We start from the raw sequence: 23,591 nt of genomic DNA, 5'->3' as shown, positions 1-23,591 counted from the left end.
TTCAAGGTTATACCTAAGTTACAGCAAAAGGTGGGCAGCTCTGTAGTCTTTACCAGCCGCCATGGCCTGAAGCTCAAGACGGGAGGGTTTGAGTGTCCAGTCATATGCTGGTCGCAAGGACCATGTTACCTTTCAAGGCGGATATGAATCCTAAGAGCTTAGGATTCTAATAAACGATCGATAAAAATTTTACTTGATTTATATAATATAAAGCTACTTAGTTCTAGAGCTACTCAAAGCTTGAGGCATATCTCAATCTCGCAAAACCCATACTTTTCGTGGCTTGGATTCCTTCAGCAATATCTATCCATGATGCTCACTACTCTGTACATCCATGTTAACAGTATAGAACGCGCCAACACCCCTACCAATTGTATAGCGGCCCCCGGAAATGCCCCTACAAAAAAGGTCTTAGCTGAAACCCATTCGGCCAACGCGATAAAAAAGCCCTACAGGCACCTTTCAGCTGGGCGAGAACTCAGCCACTGCCCCTGACACGGCCACGGACACGGACACGCACCATTTGACTCAGCTTTCAATATCTACTGCTACCTGGAGTTAGGTATGAGTCTTGTGATGGGATGGCCCCCAATAGTTGAAGATGGCGCGTCTCACTCAGCCCGGCGATGAATAGAATAACAGGGTTGCAACTCACAGCCTCGGTGAGAGGAAATGATTGCTCACACTCGTCATTTGTTAGGCAGCGCAATTGTCGACAGCCTCGTTCTGATTCGAGCGGCCATTTATACGCCGATCAGCCGCACATTTCTTGCAAGCAAGGTTGCTCGCTTGCTTGCTTGACTTAGCTCTGTTCAGGGATTCCCCAATGTTTGGAACGACACCACGACCATCGAGCTTCCCCATTTTCGACGATACATCATGGTGAGTCTCACTGCTCGAACCTGTCGAGTCTCATTTACAGCGTGCGGCAGTTGACTGACAGTGGCCGAAACAGGGGTCCGAGAACCGTTCAGTAGCCCGCTACGAGACAACAGCGGTATACACTCATCCAGAGGCCAAAGTTGACATTGTTCTTGTTCATGGGCTCAATGGAACGCCCGACAAGACATGGACGGCCAAGAATGGAACTTTCTGGCCTCTGGACCTATTACCAGTCTCACTCAGAGGCGCACAGGCTAACATCCTGGTCTACGGCTATAATGCAGACGTCTATTCCAAAAGGAACAATCAGACAGCCAGCGACAGCTTCATTCACCAGCATGCGCAGAATCTCATAACAAATCTGACCCTCCATCGCCAAAGCGAAGGCACATTCAAGAACCCCATCATTTGGGTATGTCATAGCTTGGGGGGCATCCTCGTCAAACGAGCTCTCCTCTTCTCATCTGATGTTCGCGAACCTCACCTTGAGCATTTCCGATCCATTTTCGTTTCGACCTTCGGCCTGGTCTTCTTGGGAACACCCCATGTTGGCTCAGATGCAGCTACTTGGGGTCTCATTCTTCAAGCCATGTCCGATGCAGTCATACCCAAGAGGTTTTTCGACTCTGAGTCGGTACTTTTGAAGACTCTTAAGAAAGACAACGAAACCTTGGCGAACATCAACAGTCACTTTTTGGATATATATCAGCGCTTTGAGATTCATATGGTTCGCGAGAATCAGAAAACCGATATCAAGGGCCACAAGTATGCCGTCCTTGCCTCCTCGGAAGCGTGGTCACCTAGCTAACTTTTATTATAGAATTTTTATTGTTGACGCCAACTCAGCTGGACCTCAGTTGCCTGGTGTCACTTACTACGGGATAGAGGCATCGCACTCCAACATGTGCAAGTTCGATGGCACCAACTCCCCAGGCTTTCGTAACATTGCTATCACTATACAGCAGTGGATTCAAAGGGCCCCATCTGCTACCCAGGAACGATGGCTTGCCGAAGAAGACGAGAGACGAGCCCGTGCCATGACAAGAGCAACTGAGATTATGTCGCCTTACCCAAGTCAGACTCAGACACCTGTGCTGAGTCAAGATATACCATCGTTCAGAGGGAAGAAGCCAGTCCTGGAAGGATCATCTTTGGCACTACTCAATAGAGATGAATCAATCTTTGTTCACCCAGAACGCTTCCGCCCCAACTCGCTCTTTAGAGGTCGACAGCAAGAGCTGGAGGATCTTCATGCCATGCTCATGGACCGACAGCGCAGAGACCAAGGTACTTCTGCTGTTCTCATATGGTCAGTTCCTGGAGGAGGAAAGACGCATCTCGCCAGGGAATATGCTTTCAAGCATCGTCATGACTACTCATGCGGCGTCTTCTGGGTACGCACAAAGACTCCTGAAGATCTCGAAGATGGATTCTTGAGGATTGCCAAACATGCCATGTCTCGGGCAGAAATCGATATACAGGACGAGACAACCCTCCAGAATCCGAGCAAGGTGATCCCTTTGGTTCGAAACTGGCTTGATCGATCGGAGAACTGGCTCCTCATCCTAGATGGAGCTCTATGTGACACCCCGAATCTGAAGAATTGTATACCCGATGCGAGAAACTCAAGCCTGATCCTAACGTCTACCGACACATCCATCGCAGGAGACCATCACTTTGACAATCCCCAGAAACTCGAACTCGGACCACTGGTTGACAATGATGCGCGTACGTTGCTGCTCGAGGATATGGACAAGAAGAAACCCTGGACCCAGGACGATCTCGACCGCGCTCTGGAAGTAGTTCGGTTGGTTGAAGGCCTGCCACTAGCCATCCATACCGCAGCTGGTCAGATGAAAGCTACCAAAGAGCCACTGGCAAAGTACATTCGATCTTACAAGAAGCGGCCCCGTACCGGCGGGTTGGGGGCTTACAAAGCTGTGCGAGAAAAGCTTAAAGAACGAGGGGAGACAGCGGCGCTTAACCTCATGTATCTTCTCGCATTCTGGGGAGGACGGGTGCCGGTCGAGATGCTGTCACTTGGTATGTTATCAGCCCTCATCACTCCCGGAACGAAGCTAACTTGATAGGCCTGAAAGCACTTGATAAGCGCACTCCTGTGCGTACCCATGACTCGATGGGTAAGCGGAGTCTCAACAAGACATTCACCGTTCTCATAGCGTTTGCTCTCATCGAGCGTGACGAGATAGAAGATGTCCCATCGGTGAGCACGCCCGGCGAAACGATCCCTAGTTCAAGACCAATGGAGCCTCTCGACGTGCTCAAGATCCATGGTATCGTGCAAAGCTTCTTTCTTGAGGCCTTGAAGAAAGACGGGCAGTACAACTTTTGGCTTGAACGTGCTGCCGCTGTTTTCCTCGAGTCTTTCGACCGGGGAGATAGCCGTGCCAAGAAAAATAAGGAGATGGGCATTCCAGATGACTATCGAAGGTTCGCCACCCAGTGCCGAAGGATTTTGAAGCATCTCCAAGAGGTCGATAGGCCGAGTCTAGAACTCATGTCCGTTGAGCAAGCCTTGCAAGGCCGGTTCGAGGATATGCAGGTCAAGATTCGCACCTTGGCACGCTCAATGACCACAGACTCTGAAGGAAGATGGGTTCGGGGACCTTATGTGTCGGTATTTGAGAAAAGCAACAGTGCTTCTCTGTCAAGCTCATTTACCACTCCGGATGACGACAACATCGAGGAAGAAAAGCAAGCCTCTTGGGACTTGCGCACTAGTTTTCCTTCGCTGGAAGCAGACAACGATGCCCCATACCCATACGATAGTACAATGCCCGTACCGGTGTTCTATGAGGATGACGATACTCTAATGGGGAGCGTGGTCTCTCAGCAACGGCCCGCAGAAAGACGTTCAAGTGGCAACAGCCCAAGGGTGTCTGAGCGTGACCTGAATGAGAGTTGGACTTTGATCAGGGAACCAAATGTCCCTCGATCGAGGCCACTCTTTGAGCCTGCTGAGCGCGTTATAAGGCCGACAGTCAGAGGCCAGAGCGTGGGGGCTATTCCTCGACCAGACTCTCAGCCTCGAGAGATAAATCGTGAGCGTGCTGAAGAAAACCCGTTCATGGGTTCAGGAGATGGCACGATCCCAACTATGGAGATTGCCAACGCAGACTGGCTCACCCATGATCGCATAACAGACCGCCCACGCGCAAGTCATTCGGATACATCTCTCGATGCAGATATTGACCACTGGGCACTGGGCCTGCCTATCACCAGTCACTCAGTGAGCAGCCTCAGACCTATATCTCACCATCAGCAACCAGCATCTAGTCATCGTCGTACTCTGTCTACTGGAGAGGTTTTGTCATCTTCGTTGCCAAATAGCCTTGCAAGCAGCACCCTTCGGCCCCCCTCGTCGGGACCTGAAAGTCAGTCTTCTCAGCCCATGTCACGAAACTCTTCCTCCAGATCAGATCAACCTGTCTCGGGTAACCCTGCTGTTCCCAGGTGGGCACGACGTGTACCATCGGCCACAGCCACAGAGCCCTCGCCACGACATATCACAAATAGTCCTGACAATACGTCTTTGGGGTATCGATCATGGCAGATGAGGCAATCAGGGCCCTGGAATGCTGAAGGGGCCTCTAGGAGGGAAATCACCTCGAGCCCTAGACCAGAGGTGGAGGCGGATGGCGCGGACATGGTGAGATCAGGTTCCGGAGGGATTCAGTTCCACGGTCGCATTATTGAATTTGGAAGATTACAGCCAGCAAATGCGCAACCAGTCTATCCATTAGAAATCAGCGAGTCGACTCACGCTCTGGAAAGCCAGGCTACCACCACCCGAAGAAGACGGAACACAAATAGCCAACCTCCTGGTTATTCCCGACCAGATACATCACGATAAAAGGTCGGGAGAATTTCATGGACAAAATGCCCCAGATGTAGCCAAATATGTACTATATGATGTATCAAAAATAAGAAGTAGATTTGAAAGACAACGTTACGAGGATGTGTTTTTAACTAATAACAATACCATCATGACTGACCTTTGGGTATGTTGTTCATACAAGTATACTGGCTGTGGCACTTCTCAATGCTTCAACTTTTCTTCATCTCCTTTATCTTGTTATGTTTTGCCCTCCCATGCTTATAGAGTTGCTGTTCTAGGCACACCGTTCTCGGAGACAAGCATTGGGGGTAATTCTACAGGACTCCGACCATTTCTGTAACTCCACAAACGGCTCACATCCTTGACACGGATTCCGTGATCATCACTAGCCTCCTTGATTGTGTTTGAGATCCCATGAACCTCAATTGGCGTTGAAGCATCGCCAGATCCAAATCCCTGCGTTCCAGCCCATGATATTTCGAAGGCTTCTCTCGCGTTGGCAGAGGCGCTGCCTTCTTCGCCGACCTTGATGGCCTCATTCATGAACTCATTGTCTTCATCAGCGCCCACATACTCTCCAGTCGCAGCATCCTTCTTCAAAGGGAACATGGCGTTTAGGTAATGCTGATTCATCTGGTGGCCACCGTGGCGGCCGTCTGCTCGAGAGAACAATCGCCCCTGAAACCGTGGGAGTTCTCGCGATTCCATCCTGTTTGTTGCGAAATGCAGTATGCCCCATATGGCAACAAAATCTGTACTATTGGCATAGTGCTCCACGTGCAAGATACACCTGTCTTTGGCAGCGGAAATAGATCGAGTCGACACACCAGAGGATTCTTTCCTAACCGGATTACGAGCCTTTAGGGCCAGGTCATCCTTAGCTTCGAGTGGGCTGCTAGAAGGAGAGTCGAAAGAGGACTCAGTAAGAACAGTGCTCATCGCAGATAGGGGCTTGAGACGAGCCAGCATCTGCGAAGACCGATGGCGATGGGGATTGTTGAAGTGATTGGCAGCGTTCCCAAAGGTATAGACCTCGAGTTTAGACATTAGATCTTGTGGCAGCTCCTGGAGCAACCAATCGAGAACCAGGCCCCCCTCGATTCCTCCTTGGGAGTGTAGCACGAAGATGACTTTGGACTTGCTTTCATCATAGAGGATGTCTTTGAGAAGTCTGAAACAAATTCTGACATCCCCAGTTGCGTAGCCAAAATTGCGCTGTATCAGACATTCAACGACATCAAATATTATTCCGCGAGTCTGGTTATGAATGCCAAGAATAGGCCGGCCAAAAGTCAGTGCAAGTCGGTTCAAGTTTGACTGCATCCAATGTTCTCTATGGATCTTGTCAGTGGGCAATACCATGTTTTAGTTCAAGATCATCATACCCAACAGCAACGCCGTTCAAGAAAACCCATTGTTCGTGGGCGTGCTCAGGCCGATCCTTGGCGTACTTTTCATCCGAGGTATAAGTTTCCTTGCTACCATTGAGAAGCTTACAGATGAGCCAGTTGGTAAACATGAAACCAGCGATACCTGTTGCCGCCATCCAGACTGGAAACACAATAGAGAATGGCAGGGCTATGATGAACCCTAGCTGCAGGAAGAAGAGAACCAGGTGGACGACAACGCAGAACACGTTCTGAGGGGACGGATAGAGCTCATCGAAAACCTTGCATTTCAAGGGATAGACGGGCCAGATGACCCATGGCAGTGCCCATACATAGACAAAGAAATAGTATACGTCCTTGGCGAGAAGCTTGAAGGGAAAGTCGGTATGAGAGTAGTCGATGACGGACTCTTCGCCAATCTGAGAGCGATAGTACTGAGTTGCACCCATAGTGGTGATGCTATGGATGTATGTGAGGTTTTAGTAGGTTTTCATTGAGAATCGAAATAGGGGGTAGTTATTGGAAGTTGTAGGTATAGTAGGTTGACGTTGGGAGACTCGAGATGTTGGCCTGTCCTTTGTTTACCTAAGTAGGTAGGTAGCTACCTACTGTACCTTGGTATTTTCGTAGGCAGGCAGGCTCTTAGATATGAGCCCGAGTAAGTAGGTATGGAAGCAAGACAACTGACGTTATGAGCTACTGTCGCGTGACGAAAAGTAAAGAAGGACGAGCAAGTGCTTCACATGCAACAAGGCTGCTGAAGGTCTAAGAAGCAAAAGAACTTTAGCTACCTAGGTACTGGTTTATATATTTACACAAGTATGTGTATGGAGGCGGGCTGGCAGCTAAAACGCTCAGCCTTGTTCCATGTCGACACCCTCATCCCCAGATTTGGCCCAGGCAACGACGAGTAAGAGGCCGAATTACCATGTCAGATGCCCCCGGTTGACGATGAAGAATTGGATGCGACGTCATCACACCAACTTGGCGCCGGGATCGCTGAGGCTTAGTGGGCTCGGCAGCCAGGGCATGGCATGCTCACTGGAGCCAAGACGGCAAGGCTTGGGCTGTGAGCGTTATAGCGTCAAGTCGTGAATATGGATTCTACTAAGTGTAGAAGAGAAGATTGAAATTTAATTTCTAGACGTATACTGTTATTGTACAAGACCAGGCCGTTGAAGATGTGGCGGTCAATGGGATTGTTTCAGTCGGGTGCCTAGGTAGGTAGTTAGTTACTCTACTAATACGATCCCAGTATCGCGGTCGGGGGTCCATTGACGGGACCTACTGCCTACTGCCTACTGCAAGTTTATAGGGTAGCTGCACCATACTATCTTAATTTCTAGTACTTATTAAAGCCAAGTCGCAGGATCATAAGTTTTGAGCTTGTACTTTGAGGATATTAATATATACAGAAGGGATACTAATGCATCAAGACGAGGTAGTGGGCTTATTTGAGATGCAGTTGAGTCACTAAACCAACTATAGACGAACAGGAATGACATTGCCTTGTTGGACCAAAACCCATAGCTGATTTTCTTAAAAGTACGTTGTCTCAGTCTCATCCACAATTTGCACCTTGATGCACCCATTCTTAGGGTCTGCCGATAAAGACAAACCCTCCAGAGCCTGTTCCAGAGGGAAAACATGCGATACCAACTTCTTCGCATCTATCAAGCCCCCCTCAATACACGCAATACCTGCTGGCCAGGTGTCCTTGTATCTGTTGATGAATCGAAGTTGAATCTGTAAACTATCATCAGTGTCACACCTCGGCACCAATAGTCTTGATTACATACCTCGGCAAGAGACAAATGCATAAAAGGCAGATTGTTCATAATCGACCTGCCAACACCGACAACCATGAGAACACCCCCACGACGTACCATATACGCAGCGGAGCATACACTGCTTTCGATACCGGTACATTCAAACACAACCCTAGGCTGAACATACTCTGTTTCACCGAACAGCTTCCTCACAGACTTCCCATTCTGCTCGTTGCTCTTGCTAATGTCAACCTGATACGTAATAGCGGTGGGAACGAACTCCTTTGCAAAGGCCAGTCGTTTGGGTTCAACATCGGTGATGGCCAGGGGATGGGCCCCAGAAGCTCGCGCGGCGGCGAGGGCAAGAAGGCCAATAGGGCCAGCACCACAGATCACAGCAGGCGTTCCGAGTGTGATCGGGGCGGAGTTTATGCCGTGGAGGACGACGCTCAGGGGCTCGAGAAGGGCGCCCTCGGCGAAGGAGACACTATCGGGAAGTCTGAGAGCCATTAGTTCCTCAATGCTTCCATCCTTTCAAACTCCACTTTGTCATACTTATGAAGCCATTTGGCAGGATGAACCTTGTATCGCTGCAGAGTTCCTGCATAAGGGTATACCCCGGAGAACTGCACATCTTCACAGAGATTGTATCGGCCGTCTTTACACAGAAAGCAATGACCGCAAGAAACACCAGGCTCAACAGCCACCCGGTCGCCTAGACATTGGCATAAGTAACAATACTCCATTCTCCTCATTTTTTTGCTTACCTGGTTGGAGATCTGCAACATCCTCACCAACACGAATCACAACACCAGCGGCCTCATGTCCAATGATGCAATCGCCCTCAAATACAAGGGAACCTATACATCCTGTTTTCCAAAAATGAACATCAGAACTGTCCGCATAATCAGCGACCAATCTTTTGCTACTGGCAACTCCATATCTCACCCGCAAATACCGGTGGCCTTGATGTGAACAAGAACCTCGCCAGGCTTGGGTGCATACACAGGCGCGTCGACTCTTTTCAAGTTGTGATCTGCCGTGACCTGCAATGATGGGTTCGGTAGGGGAGCCTTGAGAGTTTGCGTATCGCTAGAATAGCCGTTGAGCATGACCTTGAGCTCATCAACAATCGGTGCTACATCGTGGGTGAGGGGTTGTGAGGCTGCCAGCGAACACATGGTGATGGGACGAAGCGAGAAGAATAGTTTAGGGAGAAGAAAGATTCAGGGAGGACTGTGGAACGAAGAAGTAGTGACAAAGGTATCGAGTGAGAAAAGAAAGGCCATCTTTGTCTCATTCCACCCCGGTTTTACTCGCATACAACATTGTCCGTGTAGCAAATGGTACTCTGCTCTACAGGACATTACAGGCTTCGAGGTTATCTTCTCCCCACTTCTCCACCCAAAGGTTACGTAGTGGAGGGCTTAAAATTGCCTGTTCTGGACGTCGTCAACAACCATTCAAACCTCTAACTGTTCGCCATGGTACATAGATCGATTTCTATAAGGCCCCATTTATGTATGCATTTTCTGAAGCACCCAAGGCGAGCCAAACCATAGGCTTCGTGACTGTTAAGTATATGCCACCTGCGTACCCAGTCATTGAAATCATGTACACAGAAATCCAACAATCCTCTATTCTCTAACGACATGTAGAACTGACAGCTAAAATCATGACCACTAGATGCACCGTTCCTCAAGCCTAAAAGCACAAATACATAAAGACGAAGCCTCCTCAAACACCCGGCGTTCTCAGTCTGGCTGCCACTCATGCATGAGTTGCGCTGATAATGAGTTCACGTTCCATCCTGTCAACGACCCAATGCGGTCAATTCCACGCAGAATAGCGTGCTGCTGGGGTTCATAGGTCATCCGCTTAGCAGCAAAATAAAAAGACGCCAGCAAGCTAAAGTCCCAGTTGGTCCGCGTGTCATTATTCAGGCTGATACCACAGATTCGCTGAGCATGCCACAGCGGCGACAGATAGATGTTTCGGCCATGCTCCTTCGGGAGGGTACGTGGCCGATTCAGTAGAAGCAACAGCATCGACGTATGGTACAGCTGGTTTGCCAAGATTGCTGCCCCATTGGTAAAGAGCACCAGAGGGAAGAGTTGTTCGCCGTCTTCAGTCTCGAGCATGGGTTTGAAGTCTGGGGGGCGGTTTGAGTACCACTTATGAAGAGCTTCAGAAAATCCTTTCCATCTGTGGGCGGCCGGAAGGCGGATTGTGTCAGGATCAGTCTGAATATCACCCCCGAAGCAATAATTGAGGACTTCGCCACACAAAAGAACAGGCTCTCGCCCGCATCTGTGTGGTTCTCTACTCAGAATGCCCATAGGTGAAGAAACTTCGCGAGAGACGATGCAGGGTATAGGGACTGAAGAGCCGTTCATAAGACCGACAGAAACACCTGAACTAGTGAGCAGTTGCCTTCAAATTTATGAGATGAACGAACCCAGGCGTAGGATCATCCAAGACACAGCTAGCGCGGCGGCAGGGTGATGTAATTGGAAAGGAGTCGAGTTGATTGTCTCATAGTCTGTGCTCTTGGACGGGCTTAACCAGGAAGTTGGTTGTGTGGCGAACTGTCGGCGGAGGGTGGTAAAGGTGAAGACCAGGACGCGGCAAAGAATTTCGATGCTGGAAGTGCTTGTATCAGGTAGCAAGGGCTGCTCATTTAGATCGAGCTGGGTACCATCTCCAAGAGTTTCCAAAGTGAGGGAGAGGACAGAGTCGAGAACAGAAATAGAGTCCATAGCAACGCGTGGGACAAACAACCCAAATGTCTGGTCAGGATCGCTGATATCAAGCTGTGAGATGTGTTAGATTGCTCCTAGAGACAAGAGGGGACAACTTCACCCAAGGCGCAATATTGTATCTGTAATGTCGTAGTAGCTCAACAGCACGATCCTGTGGCATATGAAGACAATTGGGGAAAGCATATTCACGAGGCTGATCTCTCACTTCGAGTTGCACATTCTGTGGAAGTTGTCCAAACAGTCCCCCATTGATGCCGGTTTGAGACACTGTAGGTGCTGAAGGGGATACATAGTGGTCGTTACCAAGAGCGAGGAGTCCGTCGAGGGCAGTTTCATACGCTGCATTGGAGGGTGAAATGACGAGATTGAAGTCTACAGAGTCTTGTAGACTATGAGAAGGGGCTTGAGGAGATGTGACATAAGTTTCGATGCTGGGACTGATTATCGCTGGCGACGGAAGCAGAGCAGGCGGCTCGGGTGGGGTTGTTTGTTGAATCTTGCGCGTAGCAACAGTTGTATCTACCTCTATAGATGAACACTCTGTCTTCTCAGCCTCGCTCAAGGTGGATTCGTTATGATGTGCGTGTATACCAGACTTTGTTGCTGTTTCTGGCACAACAAACTAATTCTTATGTTAGTAGACATGGATCAATTGAAGTCCTTGATCAACATACCCTCAGCTTAGCATACGATTGTTTTGCGTTACGGGGACCCGAAGACGTCTTCGCATTCTTTTGAAGAAATGACAGCTTGGTTCCATATTGACACTCGAACCCTCCATCAACGCAACGTTGACACGAAGGTTTCCCTTCATCGCCTAAGGTAGAATCAGTGAGTGCCCACTATGACATTTACACAGATCGTTGACTTACACTTCCGTCTTCGTACCCTGCACTTGAAACACCCTGTCCTCGTTCTCTTCAGGCGGGTCTTTGCCTCAGTCTCAACGTCTCCCATGGCAAATAAAGTGTTTACATGAAAAGGACTGCAACTCCAAAGTGGGAAAGTTGAAGCCTTTACGTGGGGTGGGACCTGGGGAGATGGGGTATGACATGGGGTTTTTCGGAGCCGATCTTGACTCGTTAGCTTCAGAAATATTACCAAATGAGGAATAACTAAGCGTCAGGAAGTGGCAGGGATTATGCTACTGTTTATGACTTGCGATAGTACTGAACTAGGTAGTAAGTTTGATATTATCATGACAGATGTCTCGAGTTATTCGTCAAGCGGAGACTGGAGGCCAAAATGGATAAGAGAGCAGCCCAAGACGCTCTCTACAGGTCTCACTCCCTTCTTTTTCTCTATTTTCCAATTTACCTGTCACATCTTTAGTCGTAGTTGGACTACTCACATCCAACATAATGGCTCCCTCTACCATCAAGCTCGCATCTGGCTATGAAATGCCCTTGGTTGGCTTTGGCCTCTGGAAGGTTCCCGCCGACCAAGCAGCTGATACCGTCTACAACGTGAGAACTCGTGGTTGTTCACCATCAAACTGTATTAACAACAGTATAGGCCATCAAGTCTGGATACAGACTCTTCGACGGAGCATACGATTACCAGAACGAAAGGGAAGCAGGCCAAGGTATCCAGCGCGCTATCAAGGAAGGACTTGTGAAGCGTGAGGATATCTTTGTCACCACGAAGCTTTGGAATAACTACCATGCGAAAGAACATGCCCTTGCCTTTGCCCAATCCCAGAATGAGGCGTGGGGTCTTGGATATATCGATCTGTATCTCATCCACTTCCCGGTTGCCCTCGAGTATATTGAGCCTGAGAAACGACGCTATCCTGTACGTTTGATCTGAATTCTTCTTTTGCATGTGAGTTAATATTCGTCCAGGCCTGGTGGATGGATGATCAGGGTACTGTCAAGCCGGCTAACGTTCCCATTCGTGAAACATGGGAGGCGCTCGAGGAAGTTGTCGACCAAGGTATCGCCAAGTCCATTGGCGTGTCGAACTTCCAAGCCCAGTCCCTCTATGATGCCCAACGTTACGCGCGTCACCCTATATCCTCTCTGCAGATCGAACACCATCCCTACCTTGTCCAGCCAGACCTCATTGCCATGGCTCAAGAGAACAACATCGCTGTGACAGCATACTCATCATTTGGACCCCAGAGCTTTAAAGAGCTCCCCGGTATCTTCTCTAAAAGAGCCGATGGTGCCGAGCCTCTTCTTGAGTCCAGTCTCATCAAGGTCATTGCTGGAAAATATGGTAAGACTCCTGCTCAGGTTCTGCTACGGTGGGCAACGCAGCGCAACATTGCTGTCATTCCCAAGTCAAATAACCCCAGTCGCCTGGCGCAGAATCTGGATGTTATGAGTTTTGGCCTTTCTCGAGAAGAGATCGAGAGCATATCTGCTCTGGACCGCGGGTTAAGGTTCAATGATCCTGGCTTCTATCTTCCTAACTTTCCTCTTCGTATCTTTGCTTGAGCTAGGGACTGGGCGATGTAGCTATAGGATGAAATTAATGATCTGGATTTTAAATAAATGAGACTAATTACTTATTACTTACTGGATGCCCCTTTCGTTGACTGGTGATGGTATCACCTTCAACCGTTTTCCGTGATTTATTTCTACAGTAGTGAAGAGAGGAGGCGGTAAAATATCATCTAACCTTGTAACCCCATGCATGTTCGAGGTCGGCTATGCGCCAATTAGTTGCCCACCCCGTCATCGCCTCTATGCTCAGGATCAACTTGGAAAGAAGCAAATGTTCTGACTTGTGACTGAGAAGTCTCCCTGCAATCCAAAGTGGCTGGATGGCATTATTGAGGCAGCCTTGATGGGGGTTGGTCAAGGAAATGCCACATATACATTTAGCATGCCAGATGGAAGATCCTGTCGGTCCCACGTCGAGCTTGACTTCCCGAGGTTTCGATCCTAGCAACAACGTGCAGGCTGTGTGATAAAGCTGATTAGATGAGATCCCTGCCCAGTGAACAAAGAGGATCTGAGGAAATGGTCGACTTTCAATGAATTGGACAGGAACCACTTCTGCCGGTCGATCCTCCAACCAAGATTGAAGATCGTGCCAGAGTCGTAGCCACCGTCTTTCAAAGGTTGCAGAATCGCAACCATTGCTATCCCCAAGCTCGACATAGTGAGTGCGGTCGGCAACGAGCTCACAGGCTTTAGAGCAGAGATACACTGAGTAGTTGGCGTGCATATCTGGTGAGCGGTGGTCTTGAAAGATGTCAGCGGCGGAGTTTGGATCCGAGCCGGGAGGTAGCCATTTGTCCAGTGGTACCAATGTGCCTTGAGTTCCATCAGAAATGAGCGCACCACATAGATCTAAAACAGAGACAGAGTCAATACTGACACCGGTTGATTGAGAAACTTTGAGGGATAACACAAACCCATTCTTGCATAGCACCAAAAGACGGCTTGAAGGAGGCCGCCACTGAAACCGTTGACATCAAACGAATCGAAGAGGGCAGCGCACCCTTCGAGGTGACGGCGCCAGTCTTGTGGACTTGCAGACATCATTTCTAGACAGCAGAGAATGACGCATATCGGGATTATAGTGAGGTCTCGGGCTTGAAGTAGGGGGTTAAGGAGACGAATAGCTTCCTGGTAGAGCTCTAGACTATCGAATGAATGCTGCCTGGCCTCTTTACGCTCCATCTGGCGAGCGGACAGGGCGAGGACTGCATAGAGAAGAGCTGGGCAACTACGAGCAAGGACTGGTACTTGAACAGTGAATGCTCCGCTGCTATCAAACATATCGAGCTGTAGCGTGTTAGTGACTGAGTAAACACACGCATGATGTAAGTACCCAGGGAGCTACTTGGGCGACATAGTTCTTGAGGTATTCAAGTCGTCGTCCGGAAGCAAGGGCTGCCTTTGTCTGAGCCTGAGCTGCGAGCTCTTCGTCAGTTGGCCCATAGTTTCCGGGTGTAGTTGAAGCTTCGCGGGATGGTGCTGCAGTCTGAGCTGTGTTGAAGATGAGGCACCGAAGTTCTTCCTGGTATGCGAGGTATCCAGGATCCTGGACGAACTGATCCAGTGGCCAGCTATTGGAGGGCGATGAAGAATTGTCTGCCATGAAAGACGCCATGCTGATAAGTTCACACGGCTCGACGTGTTAGAAAAGGATACCGCAGTATACAGAGGCTTGTTCTGTAGTCAACACTTTTCTGAAAGTGGTCGATGGTCAGGAGGCCTTTTGGCCTGTGATGGATTGCATTTGCAGTACTAAAGGAATATTCTGGCGATCATTCAAAACAAGATTGATGTTTTCACAGGTGGGATTCTGATAACATTGAATGTGCTAGAGACTCTGGGCTAAGCTTAACTGTCCCCTGGCTGTGCGGGGTCGGCAGTGCTGGCCTTGGCTGGTACAATTACCGAGTATATGTCCACTACTTCTGTTCTTTATAGGTTATGTCCATGTCGTTCAGTTTGAAAACGTGAAGCTATCACGATCACGGCACATTGAGGTAAAATGTCTTTTTACCAATGCCTACGTCTGATCAAGGATTCAGTAGGTATCGATCGGATTCACCATACGGAGGTCACAACAGTCTGACGTTAGCTGCTATCTGCTAAAGTACTAGGTAGTAAAACGACAAGACGAGAAATGGTTAAATACTAGACTCTATGCGTATGAGCAATATTGCAGAATTGATCAATTCCACCTACAACTTGCTAGAAAACAGCGAATATGTTGTACCAAGCGCATCTTATTGTCCACACAATGTCTCATGTACCTTGCAGCTGCAACGAACCAATGATGAAACATGTCCACTCCGAGGGAGAACCAATGTTGATATCCAGTCTGTCGGAGTTAACTGTCTGTTCCTGGAAAATGTTCGAGATGATCGTGATAGTCGGCGGTCAATCTATGTACTATGAATTTACGCTTTGGCTTCTGGTTTCATCTGGGCCTTGCGTATAGTTTGGCGCGTGTTGGCAAATGACGGTATGTCTCAGTTCCACGAAAAGGTCGTTGACGGAAGGGATCCGAGGGTGACTTTTGCTAGGTTCATAGGTTGTTTACAAACATCTCTGAGTTAATTATGTACCATCTCGCCAGGACCAACTCAATGACGATAGTAATTCACCATCGTATGTATCTCGGAGAGGAGCCTACCCGTGAGCACAGACACAGACGTGAGTTGAATGCAACCAAGACTCTCTTCTAAGCTTAGCCTGGCCACATGGCTTCGCAAGGGGTCAGCCGCGTTCCATTGCTTCTGATTCTGATCTGGAACGATGTTCCTCAGAATCCCTGTTCCTCTCCCCCTTTCGTGCCCACTTGAGTAATCCCGCCGAAGAGGAACGGCGCCGCAGCAGATGAAGATGCTCACGCGCATTCGGGGAAGTACAGTACAGTACCTGCCTTACCTAGTAATAAGAGAAAAAGGGGCTTCCTTGTAAGGGTCCTTACCTAGGCTCGCCTCAACGCCCAGCCCACTGGGACAGTCTATTTGACAGCTCCAGAAAAAGGTTCGAGAAGATAGAAGACTGATGAAGCCCAAAGACTCATATGCACTCTCTACTATCTTGTACCATACCTAGTTGATCAATTTGACTTTGTATCCGTCGAGTATTAGAGTTTACTTACTGACTCGGGAGCGGCAAGGCTGGAACCTTTTGATTCCGTCTCCACGGTTGACATTGTTTAAAGGCCTAACAAGGTTTGGTTTATTGAATTACGTTCTTTCAAGTTTAGGTCGGCGGGAATTAGCGCACATCATCATTCATACATGGAGTGATGATGGGTTGGCGTTTTTAGGTGAAGCAAGGATCGATGAATTTATTTACATACATACATACGGAGTACATGCTCTGCATCTGGAACGGCAGAGGCATCCATATTACTGAACATTCTGCAGCATCGTGCCCTGCTGGTTGCTTTAGCAGATTCATTTTCAGGTGGTTGTGGTGATGATATCCACTGACCTGGCATCCTCCCTTCAACTGCCCTGGTACCACGCAAACAAACGGGCGCGCACTTGAACGGCGCCTAAAGATCAAAACAAGTTCGTCTATTGGGTCTTGGGTTCTAACTAAGACGCTGTGTAACCTTGGACGGATACGTTCACGTGCATATCCCCGTTCCTCTGAACGTTTCATGAGCATTCCTCAGTCTTTCAATTGCTCTCATTTTAGTCCGTACCAGGTACCTCCTGGCGTTCATGATTTCAACTGCTATTGATTAACACCCCATCTTCCCCCTGCATCAAAGACCCTTGTCGCCCCTCTTTACAGGCACTTAACCCCCTGGGCTGGCAGCCCAAAAGAACAAATTTGCAGCGAATAAGACCCTAGATCTATCGCCGAAGCTCGGCTGGGATGATTGTTTTGATGGTCAAGACGCAGGTACTGCACATTTATTATACTACCTATATACATACATTCGGTACCTACCAACTTTTGTACCGTGAGACTGGCTGGTGGTGCTAGATTGAAATTCCTCGCGGCGCCGTCGACAGTCGAAATACTTAGCATCAGCCAACTTTGCACGTCACAATTCCTGGGCCCCCCGTTGTCCGTCAAAGCCAACCGCCAACTGGCCCAATCGTTCGCGCGTGGCTTTTTTTCTGTGACCCATGCGGAAGCCGGCTTCTCCTGCTAACTCAACTAGCCTACCTCTACTCAGATTGGTCTGGGTTGGTTTGGTGAGAGGAGATTTAGCTCTGCAGGTTGCAGGTGAGAGTACGAGCCAAGGGAGCTGAGCTGAACAGACCAGCCAGACAAAAAAAAAGCCCTTTTCTCTACCCGGCCCCCATCGAGTCAAGATGCCGTCGAACTCAACTTCATCCTCCAACGACAATGCTCGTCGCAAGACTCGACGTCGGCCTCATACCGACCTGAACATCAACACAAACACTTCATCCCTTGCCTCGCCGTTGTCGAGGGAAAGGGACGCCATTCCGCACCCACGGACGCCGCCTCCTCAGGATTCAGAATACCGCGTGTCCCAGTCTAAGTCCAAGTCTAAGTCAAGGTCTCTAGCCAATACGAATTCCGACAACAACAATAGCAGCGACAATCGGGCGCCTACCAGGTTACCCGCCTCCAACACTCACGCGCATGAGTCCTTTCTAGAGAATCCCACTCCCGTCGAGGACGATATGGCCGACCGTCTCCCTCCATCATCCACACAGCGCGACTCCCACGATCTATCCTTGTCTCCTCGCAACGTCACCCGAGACTCCCTCGTGGCTAATATGCTCATGTCTCTCGACCAATTCTCCATGGCACAGTTGAGCGACAAGTACGGCCCATCATCAACACCTGCATCCCGTACACACACCTTCGACGAGACCTCGCCCCAGTTCGGCGCCGCCGAGCAGACTAGAAGCTGGGTAGCCTCCAATTCTGTCGCCGGCCCCCCCCGATCCAACGGACACCAATATTCTTATAGCTCGGATCTTGAAGGAGCAGACGATTCCAGTCGTATATCGAGCCGCGGCCGACGGAGCAATAGTAGCTCTAATTTCCAATCAAGTTTCCCGCGCCTCAACAGCGTTCGCGAAGGTCACAGAGCAGGCTCATCGAGAGCCATGCATTCGAGAGGGGGCAAGCCGGGCAGTAAGAGCAGTAGTACAGCTAGTGTTGACGCTGGTTATGTTCAGGTGCTTGGAAGTCAACGATATGGACGCGGGTTTGGAAGATCTGCCAGTTTTGACTATGGACCTCAACAGCAAGCAGCGCAGGCTCCAGTTGTTGAACCGTCTCCTTTTCGAGTCGAGTTCCCGAATAGTTACATCGACGACGAATACGATGCAGCCCCGACCCCTACCGTCCCGGGTGGCCCACGACGGGAGCCGTCGATCCCTGCGATGTCGGCAATGCCCTCGTCTATCCCACCACCAATGCCACCTCCACCTCTCGAGCCCCCGACACTCGATCATAAACGCAGCAGTCGCTCTCTGAAGAGCGTGTCGGGACGCAAGCCTGCCACTTCTCGGGAGCCTACACCTGCTGTGCCAGCTCTGGACCTTGATTCGGCGCCTGCACCCAATGTTGGCTATGGTAAATCAAAGGACCCGACCGTGCACAGCGGCCCAACGCCTGCAACACATGCACCTGCACCCGTCAAGGAACGTCCAGGCTTTTTCAGGAGGGTGTTTGGATCGTCCCGCAACAACTCACATAACAACGAAACGGCAAACCCTCCGGCACCACAATCGAATCCCTCTGCCGACAAGATGGCTGGTAGTGCATCGGCACCGCCATCTCGCGACACATCTTCATCACATTCTCATCACCCCGTACTACAAAAGAAACCGTCCTCGTTCTTCCGTCGGCGGAAGAAGTCCGTCACTGAAGATACTCCTCCTCTGCCCCCAATGCCTGCAGCTCCCGTCCCTACAGCTGCGCCTAACCTGGCTCCTCAGGATAGAGATGGCAACTATCCACCACAGCCAAGTCCCGTCAGCAGTTTGCGCAAGGTTATGAACCCGTATCTTAGGTCTGGTCAGAGTGCTCCGGGAACTTCTGCTTCCCAAGGACCGTCTCCACTGGCCGATATTTCCAACATGACACCGGAACGAGACGACAGGGCTGCAGAGAGAGAAGGATATCAGCGAGAGTTCTCGCCTGACTATTCGCCAAGCCCCAATGCTAGGATCAGAACAGTCCGCTCAGAGTCTGATGAGCAGCTCAACAAGCGAAATAACAACAGTACACCCTCGCGCCCTCCACCGGAAAGACCTACCAAAGCGATTGAGTCGCGAAATAACTCATTCCTTAACCTTGATGGGACTAGCGACAATGAGGATGAACGCGGATTTTCGAACCGAAAGCCTGCTAGCGTATCCCAAACTCAGTCCAAGCAACCCGATAACACTCCAGCAAGAGACATTCCTCGACCAGGCAAAGACCAAATTGGGTCCAGGAAGCCTTCCCATCGCCCACAGCAGTCCGATTCCGAGGATGAGCCAGACCGCTCCAACCTGGCACTGCCGATCGAAGGAGCTCGAGCCTCTAGTCCAGGATCAGCTTCAACTGGTACAGATTATAAGTCTGCTCTCAGTGCTCCTCCTAGTGTGAGGATCGAAAGCTCAGCAGACCCTAGTCCTAAAGTACTTGGCACTTTTGACTCGATTAAAAACAAGGGCATCGATGAGCCTGAGTTTGTTATCGGGGACCCAACCGAAGATGATCGTCAGAAGGCACAAAAGATTTACGATGGTAATGAGGACTTCATCCAGAAGGAGAAGGCTGCATCGTGGATGGGTGAAGAGGGCCCGATCAGACAACGTACACTTCAAGCTTACATGGAGTTGTACGACTTTACTAACCAGAGCATTGTTCAAGCACTGAGACAAGTTTGCGGACGATTGGTTTTTCGGGCCGAGACTCAGCAAGTTGATCGTATCCTGGTGGCCTTTTCCAAAAGATGGTGTGACTGCAATCCTAACCATGGGTTCAAGGCAACTGGTAAGCACATGAGCTGTCCGATGATTTTCTAAACTAACTGTGATAGATGTGATTCATACCATTTGCTACTCAATTATGCTGCTCAATACTGACCTGCATCTGGCTGATATTGAGTCGAAAATGACCCGCAGTCAGTTTATCAAGAATACCATGACAACCATCTTGCAGGCTGTCGATGAATCCGCCCCTGATGCTTTCCACCGCCCAAGCATTCTTCCAGACAAGAATGGCCTTGCGGCTGGTGAGAACCAGGACCCGCCTTCTGAGCAGGACCGACGTTCTTTCAGAAACTCTTTCAGACCCCCGGCTCGTGCTGACTCGGGTACTCTGCCTGGTGAGGGTATAGAAGACTGCGGCCCCTTGGTCAAGTCCCGCTTTAATGGCACGAGAAAGGCCTGGGAGGAACAGATAGAGGCTGTCCTCAAGGGAATCTATACCTCTATCAGAGATGAAAGGCTGCCCTTGTTTGGCGCTGAATCTGAGAAGAACGCCAGCCTACAGCCTTCCCACAGTGGAGGACTCTCTGTAATGGGGATGCTAAAGAGAACTCCTAGTGTCCTTAGTAAGGCTCCCTCGGAAAGCCAGCTATCTGTTCGCGGCCGAATCAATGAGAACGGTCGAGCCAATACGGCAAGGTGGACATCCAAGAGTCGATCTCGCGCTGGCATGAGCCGCAACGGCTTTTCTTCGAGCCGTACAAGCTTCGACGATGGCAATTCACTGTGGAGTCCTACACCGTCCTCCGCCACATGGAGCCGCCACTCTCTTGGGAGGACTCAAACATCTGTTTCACAAGACTCCTTTGGCTCTCACCTCCCTCGAGGGGACTATCAGCAATCGATCGGTTTTGCAAATGCACTGAGTCAAGCCATCATTCGGGATGAAGAAATGTACGGGGACGGTGCCCCATCCATCATGAGCTCCGAGATCCCGGCAACTCAACTCCTTGAAGACGAGTCTCTTGAACTTGCTGGGCCCCCATGGGTCAAGGAGGGAATGGTCACTCACAAGCACCACCTGGATGGCGTGGATAAGAAGGCCAAGGCCAGAAATTGGTCCGAAGTCTTTGCTGTCATTCAAAAGGGACAGCTGAATCTGTTTTCATTCCAGCCTAACAAATCTGTCCGTTCGAGAAACCGCGGCAGAAACGCTGGCGGTGCCCCTGCTATTGTCGGTGGTGGCAACTGGCAAGATAATGCAACGAATCTGGGCTGCTATAACCTACGACAGACTCTTGCATCTGCGCTTCCACCGCCAGGTTACTCTCGGGCCCGCCCACATGTATGGGCGCTGAGCCTTCCTAACGGTGCTGTCCACCTATTCCAAGTTGGCACACCCGAGATTTGCAAGGAATTCGTTACTACAGCCAACTACTGGAGCGCTCGTTTGAGTACCCATCCATTGACTGGTGGTATAAGTAATATCGAGTATGGGTGGAGTGAGGCCATTGTCAACAACGCTTTGGTATCAGCTATCAACGAGACCACGACCGGCAAGACATCGCGACCCGGAAGCAGCGCAGCACATGGCCGGGGGTCAAGTGTTAACAGTGGTAGTTTCCGAGGATCAAGCTTTGATCACGTTGCGGGTGCTTTCACTAACAATAGTGGACGTGGTAAGCTACCTGGCGATCGGATTCACATTGCCGAATGGGCACCACCCACCCAGAGCATGCGGCCCAGCAATCAGCCTGAGGCAGAGCAGCTCCAGACTCTGGACACCTATGTCAAAGGGATCGAGGCAGAACTACAGACACACAACCGACTCCGCAGCCCTATGCTTCTGGCTTTTACCCCTAGAGGTAGCAACGCTGTGAAGGCCATGGCCAACTGGGAGCGCAAGAGTGCGTACCTACTACGCGAAATCGTCAAGTTCACGACATACGTCGACTGTCTTAGACAAGCTGATTCGAGGAAGCAAGAAATTTACCACGAGAGGGACTTGGCGCAAAGAGCTGCGCGAGGTGAACTCAGTGAAGGCGATATGGACGTCAGCAGCGACGATGAAGGGGATGTAACATTGAGACCTTGAAACGGTCTTTGTACGAACAAGCATACATACATACAGACGCATCAGTTTTTTGACGTTTGTTGCATATTTGGAGTTGACATTGACACTTTTATTTTGCTACTTTTTCTTTTCTCGCTCACGGGCAATCAAACAGCCCTGATACCCCCAGATGTTGCGGTTCACGAATAATTCAGCGGTGTATACAAAAAAGAGAGCGTTGGGCTCATGGTCGAGAAGACGGGGCGTTATTAATGCCTTGGTATTTGGATGCGTATAAAATTAATACTCTTCTTTGTAATGATATTGGGACGATATATGAATATATCACTGAGTATGAAGATTGGATGTTTTGACAATATCTCTGCACAGTTCACGTAAAGCCCATTTCAAGTTGATCTTGAGACTTTAATGTAGAATTGGAGTAGTAGAATGCTGTAGCTCGTATTTCATATAACGTTGCCAGACCTTGAGTTCTTGGAGGCACCTGATTCAGTATGCACAACACTCCCGATGAACCACTTCCTACATCATATTGACTTAGCAGTAGTCAAGCATGGAACCGAGAGCGGTCTTCTCGGCGCTGGTAATAGTCAACTGCCAGTAGCTCTTGACCTGGATCCAGCTCTTGGCGTAGGTGCAGTAGAAGCTGGTCAGAGGAGGCTTCCAAGAATCAGGGGACTTGTCGCTCTTTGCCTGGTTGACATTGTCGGTTACTTGGTGATGATGTTAGCTTGTTGCTATTGATGTGTAGAGCATTGGGTTGACTTGCCTGCCCACAGCTGGGGTCGTGTAACATCGTTGGCGAACTGAGTACGCTTGGCGGTAGTCCACGAAGCGGCTCCAGACTGAGATGTGTGAGCTGGTGTCTCTCCAGACGTGAAGGGTCAGATGTTGATGAGGGGACTTACGATCCAAGCGTTCTTCAGCGGAACCATGTGGTCAATGTCGATGTCGCTGGCCTGTGTCCATGTGGCTCCATCATAGGGAGACTTCCAAGTGCCGGAAGTAGCAGCGCAGGCCGAGTTGGTGACGACGTTTGTTCCGTCTCTTTTCAAGACGTACTCACTAACAGACTTATTAGTATCTGGACGCATGTCTCCTGATATGGGTGTAGTCACCGAGTGTTGCAAGCACCCTCATAGGTCTCCCAGTGAGGGAAGAGGTCTCTGTCATAGGTGCCTGTGTTGGTGGAAGCGGCAACAGTAAGACCGCTCAGAAGTGAGCGAGCAGTAGAGTCGCTGGGAATGCCGGGCTAGGTATGTCAGAGATAGTATCATGAGAGGAGTAGTGAAGAGTGCCATACAGGTGTAGGTGCGGCGAGGACGGCAGCAACAGGAACGAGAAGAGCGATAGAGAACTTCATCTTGAGATGCTAGATTGAGGACAGGAGACTTGGAGAGGGATGAAGAGAGAGGTGAAGAGCATTGCATATCTTGGTCGCTACACAAGAGTCTTTATATCACTCAAGCCAAGAGAGGAGACCATCTCGGCATTCATCCTAATCACATCACTATCTC

At 49.8% G+C, this 23,591-nt stretch overlaps 8 protein-coding genes; 3 read left to right on the top strand and 5 right to left on the bottom strand.

The window, feature by feature from the left end:
• Positions 1 to 879: 879 nt before the first annotated feature.
• FFUJ_02869 (uncharacterized protein) lies at positions 880 to 4,756 on the top strand (the record flags this gene model as incomplete). XM_023574651.1 has 4 exons in its annotated part: positions 880 to 882; positions 956 to 1,647; positions 1,703 to 2,925; positions 2,973 to 4,756. 4 exons carry the CDS (start codon positions 880 to 882, stop codon positions 4,754 to 4,756), a joined length of 3,702 nt encoding a protein of 1,233 aa, XP_023428854.1.
• A 243-nt stretch (positions 4,757 to 4,999) lies between these two features.
• FFUJ_02868 (uncharacterized protein) lies at positions 5,000 to 6,578 on the bottom strand (the record flags this gene model as incomplete). XM_023574649.1 has 2 exons in its annotated part: positions 5,000 to 6,074; positions 6,127 to 6,578. The coding sequence occupies 2 exons, from the start codon at positions 6,576 to 6,578 to the stop codon at positions 5,000 to 5,002; spliced, it is 1,527 nt and encodes a 508-aa protein (XP_023427967.1).
• A 1,090-nt stretch (positions 6,579 to 7,668) lies between these two features.
• FFUJ_02867 (probable L-arabinitol 4-dehydrogenase) lies at positions 7,669 to 9,079 on the bottom strand (the record flags this gene model as incomplete). XM_023574648.1 has 5 exons in its annotated part: positions 7,669 to 7,875; positions 7,929 to 8,397; positions 8,454 to 8,613; positions 8,666 to 8,793; positions 8,847 to 9,079. The coding sequence occupies 5 exons, from the start codon at positions 9,077 to 9,079 to the stop codon at positions 7,669 to 7,671; spliced, it is 1,197 nt and encodes a 398-aa protein (XP_023427966.1).
• A 573-nt stretch (positions 9,080 to 9,652) lies between these two features.
• On the bottom strand, positions 9,653 to 11,617 carry FFUJ_02866 (uncharacterized protein; the record flags this gene model as incomplete). XM_023574647.1 has 5 exons in its annotated part: positions 9,653 to 10,311; positions 10,357 to 10,711; positions 10,761 to 11,282; positions 11,335 to 11,477; positions 11,533 to 11,617. 5 exons carry the CDS (start codon positions 11,615 to 11,617, stop codon positions 9,653 to 9,655), a joined length of 1,764 nt encoding a protein of 587 aa, XP_023428748.1.
• A 404-nt stretch (positions 11,618 to 12,021) lies between these two features.
• Positions 12,022 to 13,101, top strand: FFUJ_02865 (probable D-xylose reductase; the record flags this gene model as incomplete). XM_023574646.1 has 3 exons in its annotated part: positions 12,022 to 12,126; positions 12,176 to 12,454; positions 12,505 to 13,101. 3 exons carry the CDS (start codon positions 12,022 to 12,024, stop codon positions 13,099 to 13,101), a joined length of 981 nt encoding a protein of 326 aa, XP_023427965.1.
• A 175-nt stretch (positions 13,102 to 13,276) lies between these two features.
• FFUJ_02864 (related to regulatory protein for the arginine catabolic pathway) lies at positions 13,277 to 14,728 on the bottom strand (the record flags this gene model as incomplete). XM_023574645.1 has 3 exons in its annotated part: positions 13,277 to 13,962; positions 14,028 to 14,400; positions 14,447 to 14,728. The coding sequence occupies 3 exons, from the start codon at positions 14,726 to 14,728 to the stop codon at positions 13,277 to 13,279; spliced, it is 1,341 nt and encodes a 446-aa protein (XP_023427964.1).
• Positions 14,729 to 17,414: 2,686 nt separating this feature from the next.
• Positions 17,415 to 22,095, top strand: FFUJ_02863 (related to SEC7, component of non-clathrin vesicle coat; the record flags this gene model as incomplete). XM_023574644.1 has 2 exons in its annotated part: positions 17,415 to 20,064; positions 20,111 to 22,095. The coding sequence occupies 2 exons, from the start codon at positions 17,415 to 17,417 to the stop codon at positions 22,093 to 22,095; spliced, it is 4,635 nt and encodes a 1,544-aa protein (XP_023427963.1).
• A 516-nt stretch (positions 22,096 to 22,611) lies between these two features.
• Positions 22,612 to 23,437, bottom strand: FFUJ_02862 (uncharacterized protein; the record flags this gene model as incomplete). XM_023574643.1 has 5 exons in its annotated part: positions 22,612 to 22,787; positions 22,889 to 22,919; positions 22,983 to 23,139; positions 23,193 to 23,326; positions 23,378 to 23,437. The coding sequence occupies 5 exons, from the start codon at positions 23,435 to 23,437 to the stop codon at positions 22,612 to 22,614; spliced, it is 558 nt and encodes a 185-aa protein (XP_023427962.1).
• Positions 23,438 to 23,591: the final 154 nt, after the last annotated feature.

This window comes from Fusarium fujikuroi, chromosome FFUJ_chr03 (assembly GCF_900079805.1).
Source record: "Fusarium fujikuroi IMI 58289 draft genome, chromosome FFUJ_chr03".
Taxonomy (NCBI): Eukaryota; Fungi; Ascomycota; class Sordariomycetes; order Hypocreales; family Nectriaceae; genus Fusarium; species Fusarium fujikuroi.
Note: the sequence above shows the minus strand (reverse complement) of the source record. Positions and strands in the feature narration are given on the sequence as shown.